The 15,427-nt window shown below is 35.7% G+C and overlaps 1 protein-coding gene across 1 annotated transcript; it reads right to left on the bottom strand.

The window, feature by feature from the left end:
- Positions 1-6,493: 6,493 nt before the first annotated feature.
- LOC122573053 (ubiquitin-conjugating enzyme E2 Q2) lies at positions 6,494-14,852 on the bottom strand. Its single transcript, XM_043738965.1, has 6 exons — positions 14,487-14,852; positions 12,349-12,696; positions 12,100-12,259; positions 11,835-11,986; positions 11,281-11,575; positions 6,494-10,808 (listed from the first exon to the last, which is right to left on the bottom strand). Exons 1-6 carry the CDS (start codon positions 14,646-14,648, stop codon positions 10,777-10,779), a joined length of 1,149 nt encoding a protein of 382 aa, XP_043594900.1. The 5' UTR covers positions 14,649-14,852; the 3' UTR covers positions 6,494-10,776.
- Between the last annotated feature and the right edge of the window lie 575 nt (positions 14,853-15,427).

Below are 15,427 nucleotides of genomic sequence, written 5' to 3'. Positions count from 1 at the left end.
TCGCTATGAAAATATTTTTATCAACGAGCGGACCCTTTATTGCGAGTTAATAATATAATCGATAATCGGATAAAAGATACGCGAGTGTTTATGTATAAATATGAGGCGGCTGAATCTCTTCGGACCCTTTGAAACCCTTCTTCTAGAACGTCATTACGAAGCATAGCATAAAAAATATCTACGACTCGTACCACGGTAGACATCATTTTTCTCCATGTTACGAAGAAAAGCGGTTCGTTTCCCCGGACGACTTTTTATGCAGGATATATACGCTGAGTAATCAGAGAAAATAGATTCCCTTCTGCGTCCAGCTTCTCTTCCCAAATCCTTCTACGAATACAGAGAAGAAAACGCGGACTAATCGTAACGTGACGTTTTAATCAAATTTCCTAAATTTTCTACCTTTAGAATAAACATTTTTTTCTTGGCAACTAAGTGATTGCACACTTTGTCAATACCATCTAATGACAAAATTCGCAATCACTTAGTTGCCAAGCCAATACATTTTTAACACCCAACCAATTTTCCTGTATACCGTTCTATTTAATCGGTACGAGGTAACGAATAATTAATTGGTTTGATAAAACAATAGTAGCGGCTAAAGGTCGTTGGTTTTAAGGAGCCGTTCGAGGTAAGACAAACGCAGCATCTCATTAGCAATACCGGAAAGAAAGGCGAAGATTTTCGCGCGTGAACGCCACTCGCGGTAACAACCTCCTAACGCGATACGATCGTTATACGACTTCTCTACTGGCCGACTTTTTCCTCTCTTTACTACTTCGTGTCCGGCCAACGATTCGCTGGTTTTTTCATTCGTGTGCACCGCGCGTCCTTTCGCACAAAACCAATGTTTTTCTTGTGTCGGCGAAACAAAAAATGCTCAACGAGATCCCCTGTAACGATTAATTAAATCGCAACGATAATCGCTTCCACTTGGTCCATTGAATTTCATTTTTCGATCTCTTATTTGAATCGTTTAATCGATCGAGGGTCGAACAATAAGGCAACGCGTAAAAGTAAACGCGAAATTGTGGAAAAGAGTAAGTCAAGTACTTCTCATACGTTTCATAAAAATGTCTGGAAATAAGACAATTATTAAAGGCTTCGTCGAGATAGCGGAACAAAGTGTATTGGAACGATAGATTCTTGATAGAAGACCGCTACAACAATTGGAGGCACGAAATAGATTTTTATGAATCGAAAGTTCATTTCCACGATAAAATTATAGAATCGAAGTAAAAGAGATGGCGAGTGAAATGAAGAAATATTCTCATTTCAAAAAGATTTCATTTATATATGTCGGAGACGGAAGGACACTGGAGCCTGCCCTTTGGAACTTTGGCAAAACCCCGTAACATTGTAATCTGGATTCTACCATAGCTGTAATTAAACAATTGTAGTCATCCAGTCAGATTGTAATTGGTCGAAACTTGTGATAGTGAGCTTGGGCTCGAAGCGATAGCCAGTCGCCGAACGAGACCGCGGTCAAGGGATAAACGTTTTGCCTAACAAGAATATGAAGTAATAGTATAGCTCCCCTTAAAAAGGAAATAGTTGTAAACTACTCGACAGTAAACATTCCAACGGTCTCTGTCCCGTGGCCCGCCACACGCAGACCCCATTCTTCGAGTAAGATGGGTACCAGATGTCGACGCATCTCCACAGTACACGTTCAGCTAGCTCGAGGGCCCGTTACAAATCTTAAGATTTAGTTAACTAAATTCCTTCAAACAGACAAACGATCTTTGTCCCAATTACGAGAAGATAGGGGAAACCTATTTTCTCACGAACGGCGCCTCCCGCTAGCAACTTTCCCTCAAGGGCGACTAGCATCCTTTTTTAACCACCGATATGGAAATCGACCAACTAACAGCAACGTCAATTTCCCTCGCCTTCCGAGCGAAGGCTTTCCTCGAGACGAATCCGAGGATCTCGTGTCCTTAGACACACCCCATATAGTTTTCTTCTGCAGCGTCACCGGGACGGAGAAACACTCTCTCGTACGACCCCATCGGCGAGTTACGTGGTGTCTTTACGACCTGTGAATCCAACAGAGAGTGAGTCCAACTTAGACTTTGACGAAAGTAATAAGTTTGCTATCCCGTTGACCGCGGATTCGTTATCGAACCTTAGGCCATTGTCACTAGTGTCCAATCACCGCGGTTACTTATCAACTCTGTAAAATCCATACTTGTGTCAATAAACGTCGCTTCGATTGTACAAGGAAGATGTATAGATGTATAGTTCAGTATATGTATGTGGGATAGTGTGACATCAGAGAAGGACGTGGCGTGAGGGGTAATTGTTTATTAGCGTTGTCAAGATATGTTAACGTTGTCAAGGAGTGTTGTGAACGTTACCAAGGTATGTTAAGGGAAAAATGAGCATGGTAAATGCTTTCAGAGTTGAATTTATCGTGGTCGTGTGAAGATCGTTGTGCCGTAATAGTAGTGAGAAATAAATACGCGAAACGGGGTATTGTATTCGTTTTCGTGTGAGTGCAAACGATATTGTATTTATCATACTGTAACCTACAAACTAATTTAATAACATTCCTGCATGTATATGGATGATTCATAATTTAAGATTCAATTTTTAAGATTCAAAAATTGCAAGGTGGTTTAATAAAATTGATTTCATAGAAATGTTACTGTATTATCATAGTAAGTCCCGTAAATTTTATAGACGGAATTTGTTTCGCCGAAATATTAAAAAATGTAATGCAACGTACGATCCGTATGAAATAAGACACGAAACTTCTTTCATAAATCATATTAAAATCGTAAGAAACAGCGATACGAAGAGAATAAACGAGCAGACTTGCCGGTGGCGAGTTTTAAAAGCTTAAAAAACACTTTTATCATTTGCAAGCATGTCATTAAGAAATACAAGCTGAGTAAATATGTAGCAGGCAAACACTGCAACGTCAGAACACCAATTTAATTTGTACCTTTTCTAATTAGCAGCTTGTTTGTAGAATTTACCCTCGTTTCTTGAGATTAAACGTTAAATTGTCATTTTGTCCCCATTGCGAACTGTGATTTAAACAAAGAACGAATTTGTTTCTTAACCGTGTCGTAAGCAACTTGAAAGATATGCTTCTCCCACGAATAAGTATCGCTTGATTTACCGAAACAAGAGAAAATTACGCATTTCAATACGTTCGCGTCTTTTGTTCGTATCCTTTATCGTTCATTTATTTTTAAAATAATACAGAACGGAATTTTTATTATTGAAAAATAGCTTCGTTCGTGACGTTATTTCGAACGTTCTTCCAATCGATGAAAAGCCAAATATATTCTAAATATCTAAAGTTTTGCCTATCGCAGTTTCAATACGATTCCATAAAAGAAACTCGAAGAAAGTAGAAACAGCGGATGTTTTGACATGATTTCCCAAATTTGTATTCTATTCACCCACAGTTTAGAAGATTCCAAGTTCCGTTACGTTAAAGTTCCAAGTGACCTTATCGTTGGTCACAACACGTACAATCTTTTGGGACAACTTTCGCATAAACAAATAAAAATTTACAAAGCTTCTTCACTGACGCTATTGATTTCCAAAGTGCAAGAACATGCTTAAATCGATACTTCTAAAAATAACAAAAGTATAATTCCCTTAGAATGATCGATAATCAATAATCACACGGAAATATCTTTGTGCTTTTTAGAATTCTCATCCAACGATGAATAAAATAACTCTGCAAAATTTCTTCGTCGTTTAGTAGCTCCATTACGACATTGTACTTTCTTCTTTTTTTTTAACACGTGGGGAAATCCTCATGGACACCCCCGCTCTTCTGGCAAACGGCGGGGTAGTGTCAGACTAAAACCCTACGACGGACCGTTTGACGCTCAGCTGAGATGCCCCGGGACCTCTTTCGAATTATTGCCGAATCACTCCTGCGTCTTCTCCTGTCTGAGGGAGTCATTCCTTGGTTAGTTCGAGCACTGGGAGGGACCACCCCTCTCAACGCTAACCCCTGGGCCGTCGTGCAAGTCTGAGGAGATCCAGATCCTCCTCGGCGTGCCGGTCCCTATTACCTAGGGTGGCGCAGGACCGTCCTTCGACGTGAAACCCTGCAAGGGTGAGATGCTCTCACCCTCTTCCGCTCTGTTCGTTCCTTTACGAGCATTACGTCTTCGCAATATGAACGGACTCTCGTTGCCCCCTCAGCATCGCTTTCACAACTGACGAGGGGTCTAATCTCTCGCCAATCGCTAGCCGTAGAGCACGACGTGGGCCCTCCCACGCCGGACAAAATTCCAACGTGTGCTGGGCCGTGTCCTTGCCCTCACCGCAGTGGTGACAGGTGTTCGTCACCTCTCTTCCGATTTTCTGCAGGTATTCCACGAATACTCCATGTCCTGCGAGCACCTGCGTCATCCGGAAGGATAGCGGAAGCCCTCCGCGGTCCCTCAAAGCCTCCCAATTATTACGACATTGTACTTGCGCGTTGATTAATCGAGTGGTTGTTGCATTGTTCGTCGTAAATTTTCAACTGTTCCCGTTCGCTCGATTCGTTGCAACAAATCCAGGACATTTGCGCGTTTAAATATGAATATTATCCAAGCTGCTTTGCAATATAAGCATTATCGATCGAAATACAATTGAAATGATCAAAAGTCATAAATATATCTTTTTTGACAAAACGTTATTGAAGGAATTACAGCAAAAATCAATAAAGAAAATTTTCTTCGTGTATCTGTTACTAAAAAGCGCTATTAATAAAATAAAATAAAATAAAAATACACTTGTTATGTCGCACAAGACATCTGCACTCCATCCCGCGCGACTTGACCACCGACGGTCTACGCACCGTCCTTTCGACCCTCGATAAATCCAAGGACCCGCCGTAAAACGTTAACATTTTAACGTCATTGTTTCGATATGTTTTCACTTCACATGTTTGACCTGGAGGAATTACTCATCCTAGAAATATTTTCGGTACGTAGCTGGTACTTAAAACGGTCCTTGGGTTTATTATATGTTCTTACAAATTACGGAGAAAGCAGGTAGTCACCTAACGGAAAAGTGGATAAGTGTCTAACAGAAAAGCCGATTTTTCCTATAAATAAAGTCGATCCCGAGTCAGGCCGATCGGAGGCTTCCTCCTCCAATCGTCATCTGTTCACGTTGGCTATAATCAATGGTCATCGCAGATCGTTGCCCTCACTCTGCTAACGAAAAGTGTGAGCAACGAATCCGTTTTCTTAGTTCAAAAGACACACCCATAGCGACCTTTCCTCCGTAATCACACAAGAACGAAACTTACTTGTTCTCAACACGAGAGAGCGGTCGCTCTCTCCGATCTCTATCTCAAGCACTAGAACAGTCGAATTCACCTCCTCGATTCGTATTCGTCGATCACGCTGTATCTCTTTAGTGTATTAAGCGTTGGAAATATATAAATGTATAACCCTGTAAATCGCAGCGTTATACTACAACAACTACCCCTATTATCCTAACCGAAATAAGGGGATCGATCCATTCGTGGTGTCGATTCTTGCAATCGTAACGGGAATTTACGACTCCCGTTGACGCGTATTCTCGCGACCGCGTCTCCCCGCGATTGATCGAAAATACAACACTATTAATAAAATAAAATCACAAAAGCAGAATTTACGATAGATCATATAAAAGAATCGTATTTATCATTATTATTATTACTATTATTATACGTATTATCTCATCCTCGAAGAAATAAAGGGGGAATGAAGAAAATTAACTGGCACCAAAAGAACCATCTTTTTTGCCTTTATTATCGAAATTCTTTATTTTCTGTGTCTTGTAGCCACCTATGCGTAGGTGTGCATGTGTATGGAGTAGGAGGAGGAGAGAGAAAGAGACAAAGTACAATCTTCGTTTATGCTAGAAATATCGAAATATTCAATTAACGAGATATACACACAGATTACGTGGCGGTTTATCTTTACTTTTCTTTCTTCCTAAGACGCGTAAGACCACCTTAAGATCATAGATCGACGATCAAGCGACCAGCGAGCCGATTTCACTTTCCTTTATTAATCGATTAACTCATTAATTGAATAGGCAGATACAGCGGATAGGGAAAGTCGTGTGTAATGATTGTTCTTTGTCTTGTTTCTTCGTTTATTCTACGTATCCTATCTTCGTCGTTTTTTTTTTTGTAAAAAGAAACTGTTTGGCTAAAAAGAAATTTGGCTAAAAACGATAGTCTGCTGCCCGTCCCTAGTGCGGAAAAAAGATGAGTAAAAGAATTAACCCATCAAGAACCGAGCAGCGAAACAATGTGCAAGAGTGAAGAAAGTACTGGAGAACGTAAGTAAAGTAACTGACAACGTTGATTTGTCCTTTGTCAGGCTAAATATATATCAGAACACTACTCATATTGGCAAACGCCGGTGTTCAATGCGAAATTCCTTATAGCGCCACGAATAATGAAATTTGAACTTTATAAAGTTGTAGGATCTAAATGGAAAAAGAAACAGCGACCAAAAAAATATTACATAAATGCTTACAAATCCTTTTTATAATCATAATGTTAAGAGACAGAATTCAAATACAAGTAAACCGACCGCAAATAAATTGCAAATGGAATGTTGGCCCTTAATGGACTAAGAAAACTAGTTTTCAGAAAACCTTTTAGAAAAGCACGGTGTCGGGAAAGCAAGGGAGAACTTGAGACCCTCTAATAACAAATTCACTATTTTTGCCACAAATACATTCGAAAACTAGGCACATTTATATTCGCAAATCTTTCTTCCGATCTGTTTAACCGGAAACACCAGTATCGTCCTATATTTTACACGAAATCAAATACATAAAAAATAGAGCTTTCATTACGATACAGGCCGATCGTTTAGCGTTCGGTTACTCGCCCATAGCAATCAGAGAATAGAACGTCGTGACAACGCACAAATCTTAAGAATGGAAAAAGGAACGCAAGAAGTGTTTTCATTTTTTTTTTTAACCAGTCTTCAAATCGACAGTTCATTGTAAAATCATTGTGAAAAATTCCAAGTTTCGTTCAAGCATATCGCAGATATACAAACTACTCTCGTTATTTAAGAAGCGAATCCGTAAAAAGTCATTTACTTTTACTTACTACGCTTTTCTTTCAAACGCGCTCTTCTCCGTTTTCTTTGTGATTACAACCAAAGGGAAATTCGATCTACTTTGATCAAAGAAACACAGTATATTTCCTTTCTGTAAATTATATTATAATTTCGATGCAAAAGTAAGGAGAAATTTTGCTTAATATCTTTCTATCGTTAGTAAACTCCATCATTTGTTGTAAGATATCTTTTTAATGAATTTTAACAAATCACAAAAGAGCCAAGACTTCGATTTGGAAATTCGTGTGCATTCAATTTTGTATTCGTGTATTTCATCACGAATGTTGATAACGATCAAATAATTCTTTTTTTTTTTTTTTTACAAAAATTCTCATTACTTCTGCATCTACGAAGGAGTTCGTCTCGTTTAACAGCTAAGAAAAATGAGCATGGATTTACGGATAATTGATATAAACCATTAAATATAATTCGCTTTTAATCGATCTTATTACGTCGGTATTTCATCAGCTCTTTTAGTTTTTCTCTAAGAACTTCGAATGAGTTATATGAAAGAAAAAAGAGAGAGATAATAGTAATTACTTTTATAATAATAAGAAGAAACGTAAGAACGTTTAATTTTTAAAAACGGGTACTACTAACGATATTTGTAGCAAAAATATACAAGCCACGTGGCTGCTTACAATATACGCTCCGCAAATTCTTAAAAGGAAAGAAAAACTTAACAAACGCGAGAGAAATGAAAAGTTATTTTTCTTCTTTTTTGTTTTTTTTTTTTTTCTTCTTTTGACAAAGAACATAACGGTTAACGACGTCAAAACAACCATCACTCAGTGTCAGTCAGGTGCGGCTGTACAAATCATTGATACCCACTGACAATGAGCTCATCGATTGTACACCTATACTTAAGAATCTAGATTTTATTACGAAACTGCTCGCACGAATTTCACAAACGATTTCTTATTTTCTTTTTGCTTTACTTTTTTCTTCTTTTTCCTTTAATTACACCACGAAAAAGAAACTATTGACCCATGCTACTTCGCTCGATTATTCCAATAATTATATTTACGGATGCATCGTACATGCGTTATTGCCAATAACATATGTACCGCTTCATCTTCGTACCGTTGTTTGCTGAACAACCTCACAGACATAAACTGAGATACATATTATATTTTCCCGTGCAATTCGGTGTGTCGAACATTAAAAAAAATTAGTTACAATTATTTAAATTACACGATGAAAATATTATATTATTCGTTGAAATTCACGTACGTTTCAAATCCATATCTTTTTTCCCAATTTACAGATACGATAGCGCAGTGATCAAACGAATCGCCGTTCGAACGTGTTTCGTCGACTAATTGATACAAATTTGCATATGTACAACGTACGAAGATGAAACACAAGGAACGGAATATGTATATTTATATACACGAATCGGAGCGTGTGTTATGAATGCATAATATGCACGCATGTAAATGTATATCTCTGTATAATATGACGTGTGTAGAGTCTGTCTGTATTTATGTGTGTGTGTGTTTATGCGTTTGCGCGCGCGCGCTAATAAGCGTGCGTGTATGTATGTGTGTGTGTGTGTGTGTGTGTGTGTGTATCCTTGTAAAATGTACGTCGCGTTTCATGTACGTATGTATGTATGTACGAAACATTTCGCATAGACGTTCTGGGAGTGGAATCAAGATATATCGAGTATATGAAAAGCAATCGTTTTTAAAAATGTAGAAATTCACTTGTTAATAAACGTATACGCAATAGTTTGGCCATCGGTCTTTGCCATACAACGATAATAATTTGTATCGACTACTATCGTTAACTAGGGATGAAGTCATCGTGAAAAAAGAACCGGAAGTCCATAATTGTTTGTTTCTTTTATAGACAGGGGAACGATATCCGTTCAGTTAGAAGAAAATGTTTTCACGAAGAAAAACGCACGAGGATAGCATAGTCTCATAAATTTCAAATACATGTGCAATAATACATGTGTATATAATTTTTTTTTTTTTCTTAAGAAGCGGTAATTCGTTTTTCGCGATCCTAATGGTGCCTTTAATGTACGCGTGTTCGCTTGTTATGCCTTGTCGTTTCGTTTAACTGGCCAGTGTAAACTCTACTGTGGCACAAAGAAATTTCGACGATTACACGCGTAATTTCACGTTCAATACGTCGTGTAAATAGAGCTTCGATTGCAAATAAATTGTCACGATATATATTTATGTGTATATATATGTATATAGAATACCACTAAAAATTCGCTTGAGCGTACGCCCAACATACAGACCAAACCTTCATATCAACCTCAAGCACACATCAACCGCTTTGTAAAGGATATAACAGAAGTAGCTTAACAAACGAAGCACACAACCAAATGGCGAATCCTACATTGTTTTGCATATTTTTAGTTTTAGATTTAAGAAAAAATAATACGGACTTCAAAGAACATTAGGGTTTCGAGAAATTAACACAGGAACGTGTATCTGTACATCTATACAACCCTTAACTGTGTAGTAGTCAATTATATTAAGGAAATACATACTACCTAGTATTGCTATACGATTTCTTTATTTATAAGAATGTTTGACAATTAAAACGTAAATTATAAAATATTTTGCTGAATGTAACCTCGAATAAAGTTTAGTTAAAGATTAAATATGAATAATTAGAAAGCGGACAACGTAAAGTATTAGAAATATATACGTTTATTATTTTAATATATAACAAAATAAAAATGTAAAAAGTTTCTACTTGATAAAAGAAAATATATAATTTCATTAGTCTGTTAAATTAAATCGTTCGTGAATAAGATATTTTCATCTTTTGCATAGTATGTAGAATTACAAGTAATACTATAACCTCTAAAGCCTCGTCGTATGTGATGTTAATTTTCTTAAAATCATGTTAGTACATGATTATGTACTCGAAATACTCTAGAACTGTGATGATTTAGTTGTGTGCTCGTTCACATTATCGAATCATGTTGATCAATGAATGAAAGCATCGAGTAAATACAAAAGGTAATAGCAAAATTCGCTTTACCCCCAGAAACATCGCTATTCTCATATCAGATTCGTTTACTGTCTACCTTTAACAAATGTATATGTCCAAACAAACTTACTTATGAATTGCACAATGAAAAAATTAAGATACAATAAGATAGAATGGAACGAATGAAAGCTCACAATGATAAAAAAACACTTAGAAAAATTGTCAATATAACTATCTAAGTTGATAATCGTCGTGTTCCCTCTGTTGAAAGAAAGGAAGCACGGATTGCGCAAACGCATTTTCACAGAGAATGTTTACACTGTTTCGTACGTACGTACAACATGTGTACTCACAAAAAGAGAACTAAGATTAATGTTATTTGGAATAATTATGATCCTTAGTAATTCCAAACGTAAGAATCAATTCCAGATAAAAATGATTACATCTCACATTCACAAATGCGATTGGCGATTTAATCACTAATTACTGAAAAATCTATGCATACATAATCAAACACTTCACTGTTTGCGCGGCAGCCTTTTCAGCTATAAAAGGAATTACGCGTTAGATTAATTCAGTATCTTAAGTTACCACCTAGTTAATGTTGTGTTTTGTGTATCAAATCATTATCGTAACAATTATTTGTTGGGCACACACCGAATTAAAGTCTCAGCTGTAAGCACGCGTCAAACTTTTCTTTCTCCGTGATTCATGTTCATTAGCCATCCTCTTTTGGAGGGGTAAACCAACCTATAAGAATATATAACAATATAATACCATGTATATAGATATTTCAGAAACAAATATTTCAGAAAGAGATGGAGAAACATATGTCAAAAGTAAAAGATTAAGAGCCACGTGATACAAAGATTTACTAACATAACAGAATCTTATAGAATTGCATCGTTAAATCTCAAGTTAGGAATGCAAATAGTAATAGTAAACGTATAAATATCGACGTTATATTAATGAAAAAAAAAAAAAAAGGAAAGGAAAAAAAGAAGCAGCGTATGATTCTAAAATTATCCTTCCCAAATTATTTTAGTCGATATTGTTAAAGAAACGCGCATTAAAAAACATATTATATAATAACGATAGTGGAAAATTCATCATCTAAATAACACTAGACATTAAACTCATCATCTTCTCATCAAATATTCTTCCTATTGCAAAAGTTCCTATTACATACACGATGAAATGAGAAATAAAATGACCGTCTTACCATTTTTTTCATGTATTTGTACAAGAGACTTGAATGACTGTTGTGCACGGGCTAGACTGTATTGACCTTGACCACACACTTTGCTAGCACTACCTGGTCCTTGAAATTGTATGCGTGCTTTTCCCTTCACTAGTGTCGCTGAAATCTGCATGATAACTGCTTCCACTGTATAAGCTGAACTCCAACCTTGTTTCGTTAAGAGTTCCATGCAAATTGCACCTCCTATAAGGACGTAACCACCAGAGATCATGGGATGCACAACTCTGACAAATGGGGGTTCGAATGGGTAAGTTTCCTGCAATCACAAGAATAGAGAATTTTTACTTAATTTTACAAAATCAATAACCTAAATATCAATATCATGCGAATTAACAAAATTTCCAAAGTATTTACCAAACTACATTGATATCATATGTAATTAAAACATCAAGATATAATAAACAGATTCTTAAAAGTGATGATGTATTACTTATTATCTAAAACACAACTAGAATCAATAATTTTGATTTACACAAAATTCATACAATAAAAACGCTTGCAAGTTAATGACATACCTTAAAAAGCATGTTAAGGAGAATACTGTCTTTGCCTTCCTTTTCTTTTAGAAGTATGAGATCGCTGTGTAAAGGTGAATCAGGATCAACACACATCAGCCTGACATTCCATTCATACAAACTGTCATTTACTAATTCTATGCTGTACATTCCTACAACAAATTTAAGTAAATACTTGAATATGTCGATAAATCTGCATTTTTCTTTTATAATATAATTATTAAGCTGTCTTAATACAACTATAGAATGAAAAACATGTGACTACCTTTTTTGAAACTGTCACTCCGATAAATGTCGCGCAATTCTTTCATAAGTCTGTCTGTGGCTTGCACACTGCCACAGACAGATCCTTTTAAGTAATCTTGTCTTTGATTTTGTCTCAACCTTTCTAACGTTGCAAGATGTTCCAATTCTATTTCTTCACCCTTAAAAATTCAATTCGTATCAATATAAACCAATACAAGTATAATCTACATATTAAAACAATTATTTTATTTAATGTTACTTTATTTACCTTACTCTTTGCATTGGCATCCCCTTCGTCCATATCTAAATGTAGGTCTTCCTCCGCATCGCTTTCTTCATCATCATCAATATCTTCTACATCTTCAGCTTCCATCCTTTGTGCCGCTGCTTCATTCGATCCTCCTAAACGTAATGGATCCAAAGCTGTCCTTAACCGTTCAACATCGGGTGGTTCAGGTAATGAGTGGAGTCTACATAATTCTTTCAAGAGAATCCCAACTTGGTTAATGACATGGTTGTCACGGCCTGTAGTAGTACTTAAAATTTGTACCGCATTTGTAACACTTGTTTCCTCTGATTCCGCAAACCAAACTGGTGGTGTAGAAGGATAGGTTTCCTATGACATTCATTAGAGTTCATATAATCACTTTATAGAGCAAAACCGTAATAATCATAATTTAATTTTTATAATATGTAATATATGTAATGATATATTACTTCACATAATACTGAATAACAATAATGAATATTTATATAATATATTTCCATAAACTTGATAGTTTTCAATATTGCAATTAACTACTTTATTCAAAAAATGTTATAATTTTCCTCAACGTAGTTCATTTGTTATTTCAACTAAAACAGAAAATTGTCTATAAAATGAACTACTACTACTTCAAAGTATATGTACAATAACAAAATCCTCCAACAAATTAAAAAATATGTTTTCCAATTGTTATGCATATAAAAATTACTGATCAAAATTAGTTACTTAGTTGAGTGTTTAAAGCTGACTCATAAAGTAGAAAATATTTTAAGATTCTTAAAAAAAAAAAAAAAAGCTGTAGTAAAAAAGATAATGGACATGAAAATTCTTATATTGTAAAATAGTTGTGTTCGACGATAATTCGTGAAATAAAAGATTACATTAAAAAGCAACTATAATACACGGCGAATGTTTATCGCGGCCGTATACACGATATTTAAATATGGATTTATCGGCAATTGCAGTTAGCTCAGCGTCGGTGCACGTCCATGCATGTGCGTAACAGAAATCACATATTATTAATTAGCAAATACCAGACCGTATCTTCTCAATGAAACAAATGAACAAAAATTGTCAATTTTGTAACAAACGAATAGATAAAACAAGAACAATAACGCGTTTCACTAATATCTATTTGAATCAAATTTTTAAGTCCAACATTTGTTTTGATACACGCAAGATGAGAAGATAGGTTTGAATACGCTCGAATTGTTAAAACGCTAAATAATTTTATTCACAATCGACCTTTAATGAAAGAAAATACAACCATTATAAATTTCGATTTGCATTCAGAGTTCCATAACAAAAGAAACAGAACGTAAATTTTTTTTAAACACACGTGATTATACGCGATGACTTATTGTTTACACAGGCTGATAATAATCTTTCTGCATGGATCCGAATCTAAAATTAATCGCTACAAATTAATGAACTCGACTCTAAATAACATAAACCGCTATATAGTAAAGAATAAACAATTATTTACTTTTAGCATTGATATGTTAACTATCATAATTTCGTAGTAGTCAAATGAAAATTGAAAGTAATTTCATAATAAAAAAGCAAACGATGATGGCAACGATGGTGAGAGGAACGTACATACATGGATATGCTCATTGTTATCTAATTTATCTATAAATATTATCTGGCGTACACAAAATTAGTAAGTAGTTTGGTAATCGTGATATAACTGTCTAAATGGCACCGATTCTAAACGAATGACTTGTTTGTTGCAAATTGCAAACACAAAAATGGACAGAGAGAACAGATACCATTACGAGGGGCTTACCCTCTATTTGTGACATACATTGACCTCTAGCGCAATATTAATTCGTCTGAAAATCTCCACGGAAACTAGCTGATTGAGGTGAGAAAGGATCGATCGTAACTACAACAAAACGTACAGAACAATAAGAAACTATGGAGAGGACAATGCGTACATGATAGACACGGTATACGTGCTCCCGAGCATGGCTCTTGTCAAAAGCCTCAAATAACAACACGACTGTTATTGTTTCTTTGTCCGATCGGTCGTAGACAGCGACGAAACTTAACACGCTATCCATATAAAAATGAAAATACTGTCGATTGTTCCGAATCGATTTACTGTCTCAAATCGCATCCATGCTTGGTACACTTACTGTAATATTGGCGTGTATTTCGTATTTCTTCCCATTTTTACCGACGAACCTGCAGCTGAGTTCGTCCACACTCGCAGACATTATCTGAAATCTCTCATGGCTCTTAGGGAAGACGGACTCAAGAGTTTTAATCTCCTGCTTAAGGGTGTTCAAACAAGCCATTTGGGGGAGCGAACGAACGTGCCGGACCCCAAATTTTTCGGCGATGCTTGTTCCAAAAAGTACAGCAACCCGAAAGAAACACGACGTACCCGATGACTGCCCGACAAAATGGCGACCGCAACTGACCAATTCGGCTAGTCTCGTACAATTTCGTCCTCTCTCGTCACAGATGGCAGCACTGAAACATTCAAACACTCATGACGTCTTTCCGGTACAGCTGAGTGCCGCTCAACGTGTTGTGGCATTTAAAACGAAATCCGGATAATATACAATTGCTCACGAAAGTATTCGTACGTTTATAAAAATGTATTATCAATATATTATTTATTGAAATTTCGTTAGGACGGTAATGAACACGACTATCTGATATGTATTAATAAAGTTCAAAATAAATCTAAAAATTTGTAAAAATATAATCACATATTCTTTATATTTAAAAATCAATGATTAAGTATTTTATTAGTTGTAGAGCTCCGAAAATAATATTGTATTTGTACTTGAGATTACTTGAAATATACTATACGTACTTAAAATATTAAAAATTCGGTTGCTAATTAATCTCGATTTAAACGCTTAAATATTGTATTAATAAACTCTACCGATTATATTATATCAATAAATATCAATAAATCAGAAGTTAAAATGATCAACTCCACTTTTTATCAATTCCACAATTTCATTACATGAACATATTCAATTTTCAAGAGACAAATAATTTATTTCCGTAAGTTCATTCGTTGCAAAGAAAATGACATAAACGATACTAAATTCTAAAGTAA

The sequence above is a fragment of the Bombus pyrosoma genome, linkage group LG11 (genome assembly GCF_014825855.1).
Source record: "Bombus pyrosoma isolate SC7728 linkage group LG11, ASM1482585v1, whole genome shotgun sequence".
In the NCBI taxonomy this organism is placed as follows: domain Eukaryota; kingdom Metazoa; phylum Arthropoda; class Insecta; order Hymenoptera; family Apidae; genus Bombus; species Bombus pyrosoma.
This window is presented reverse-complemented; position numbering and strand designations above follow the sequence as displayed.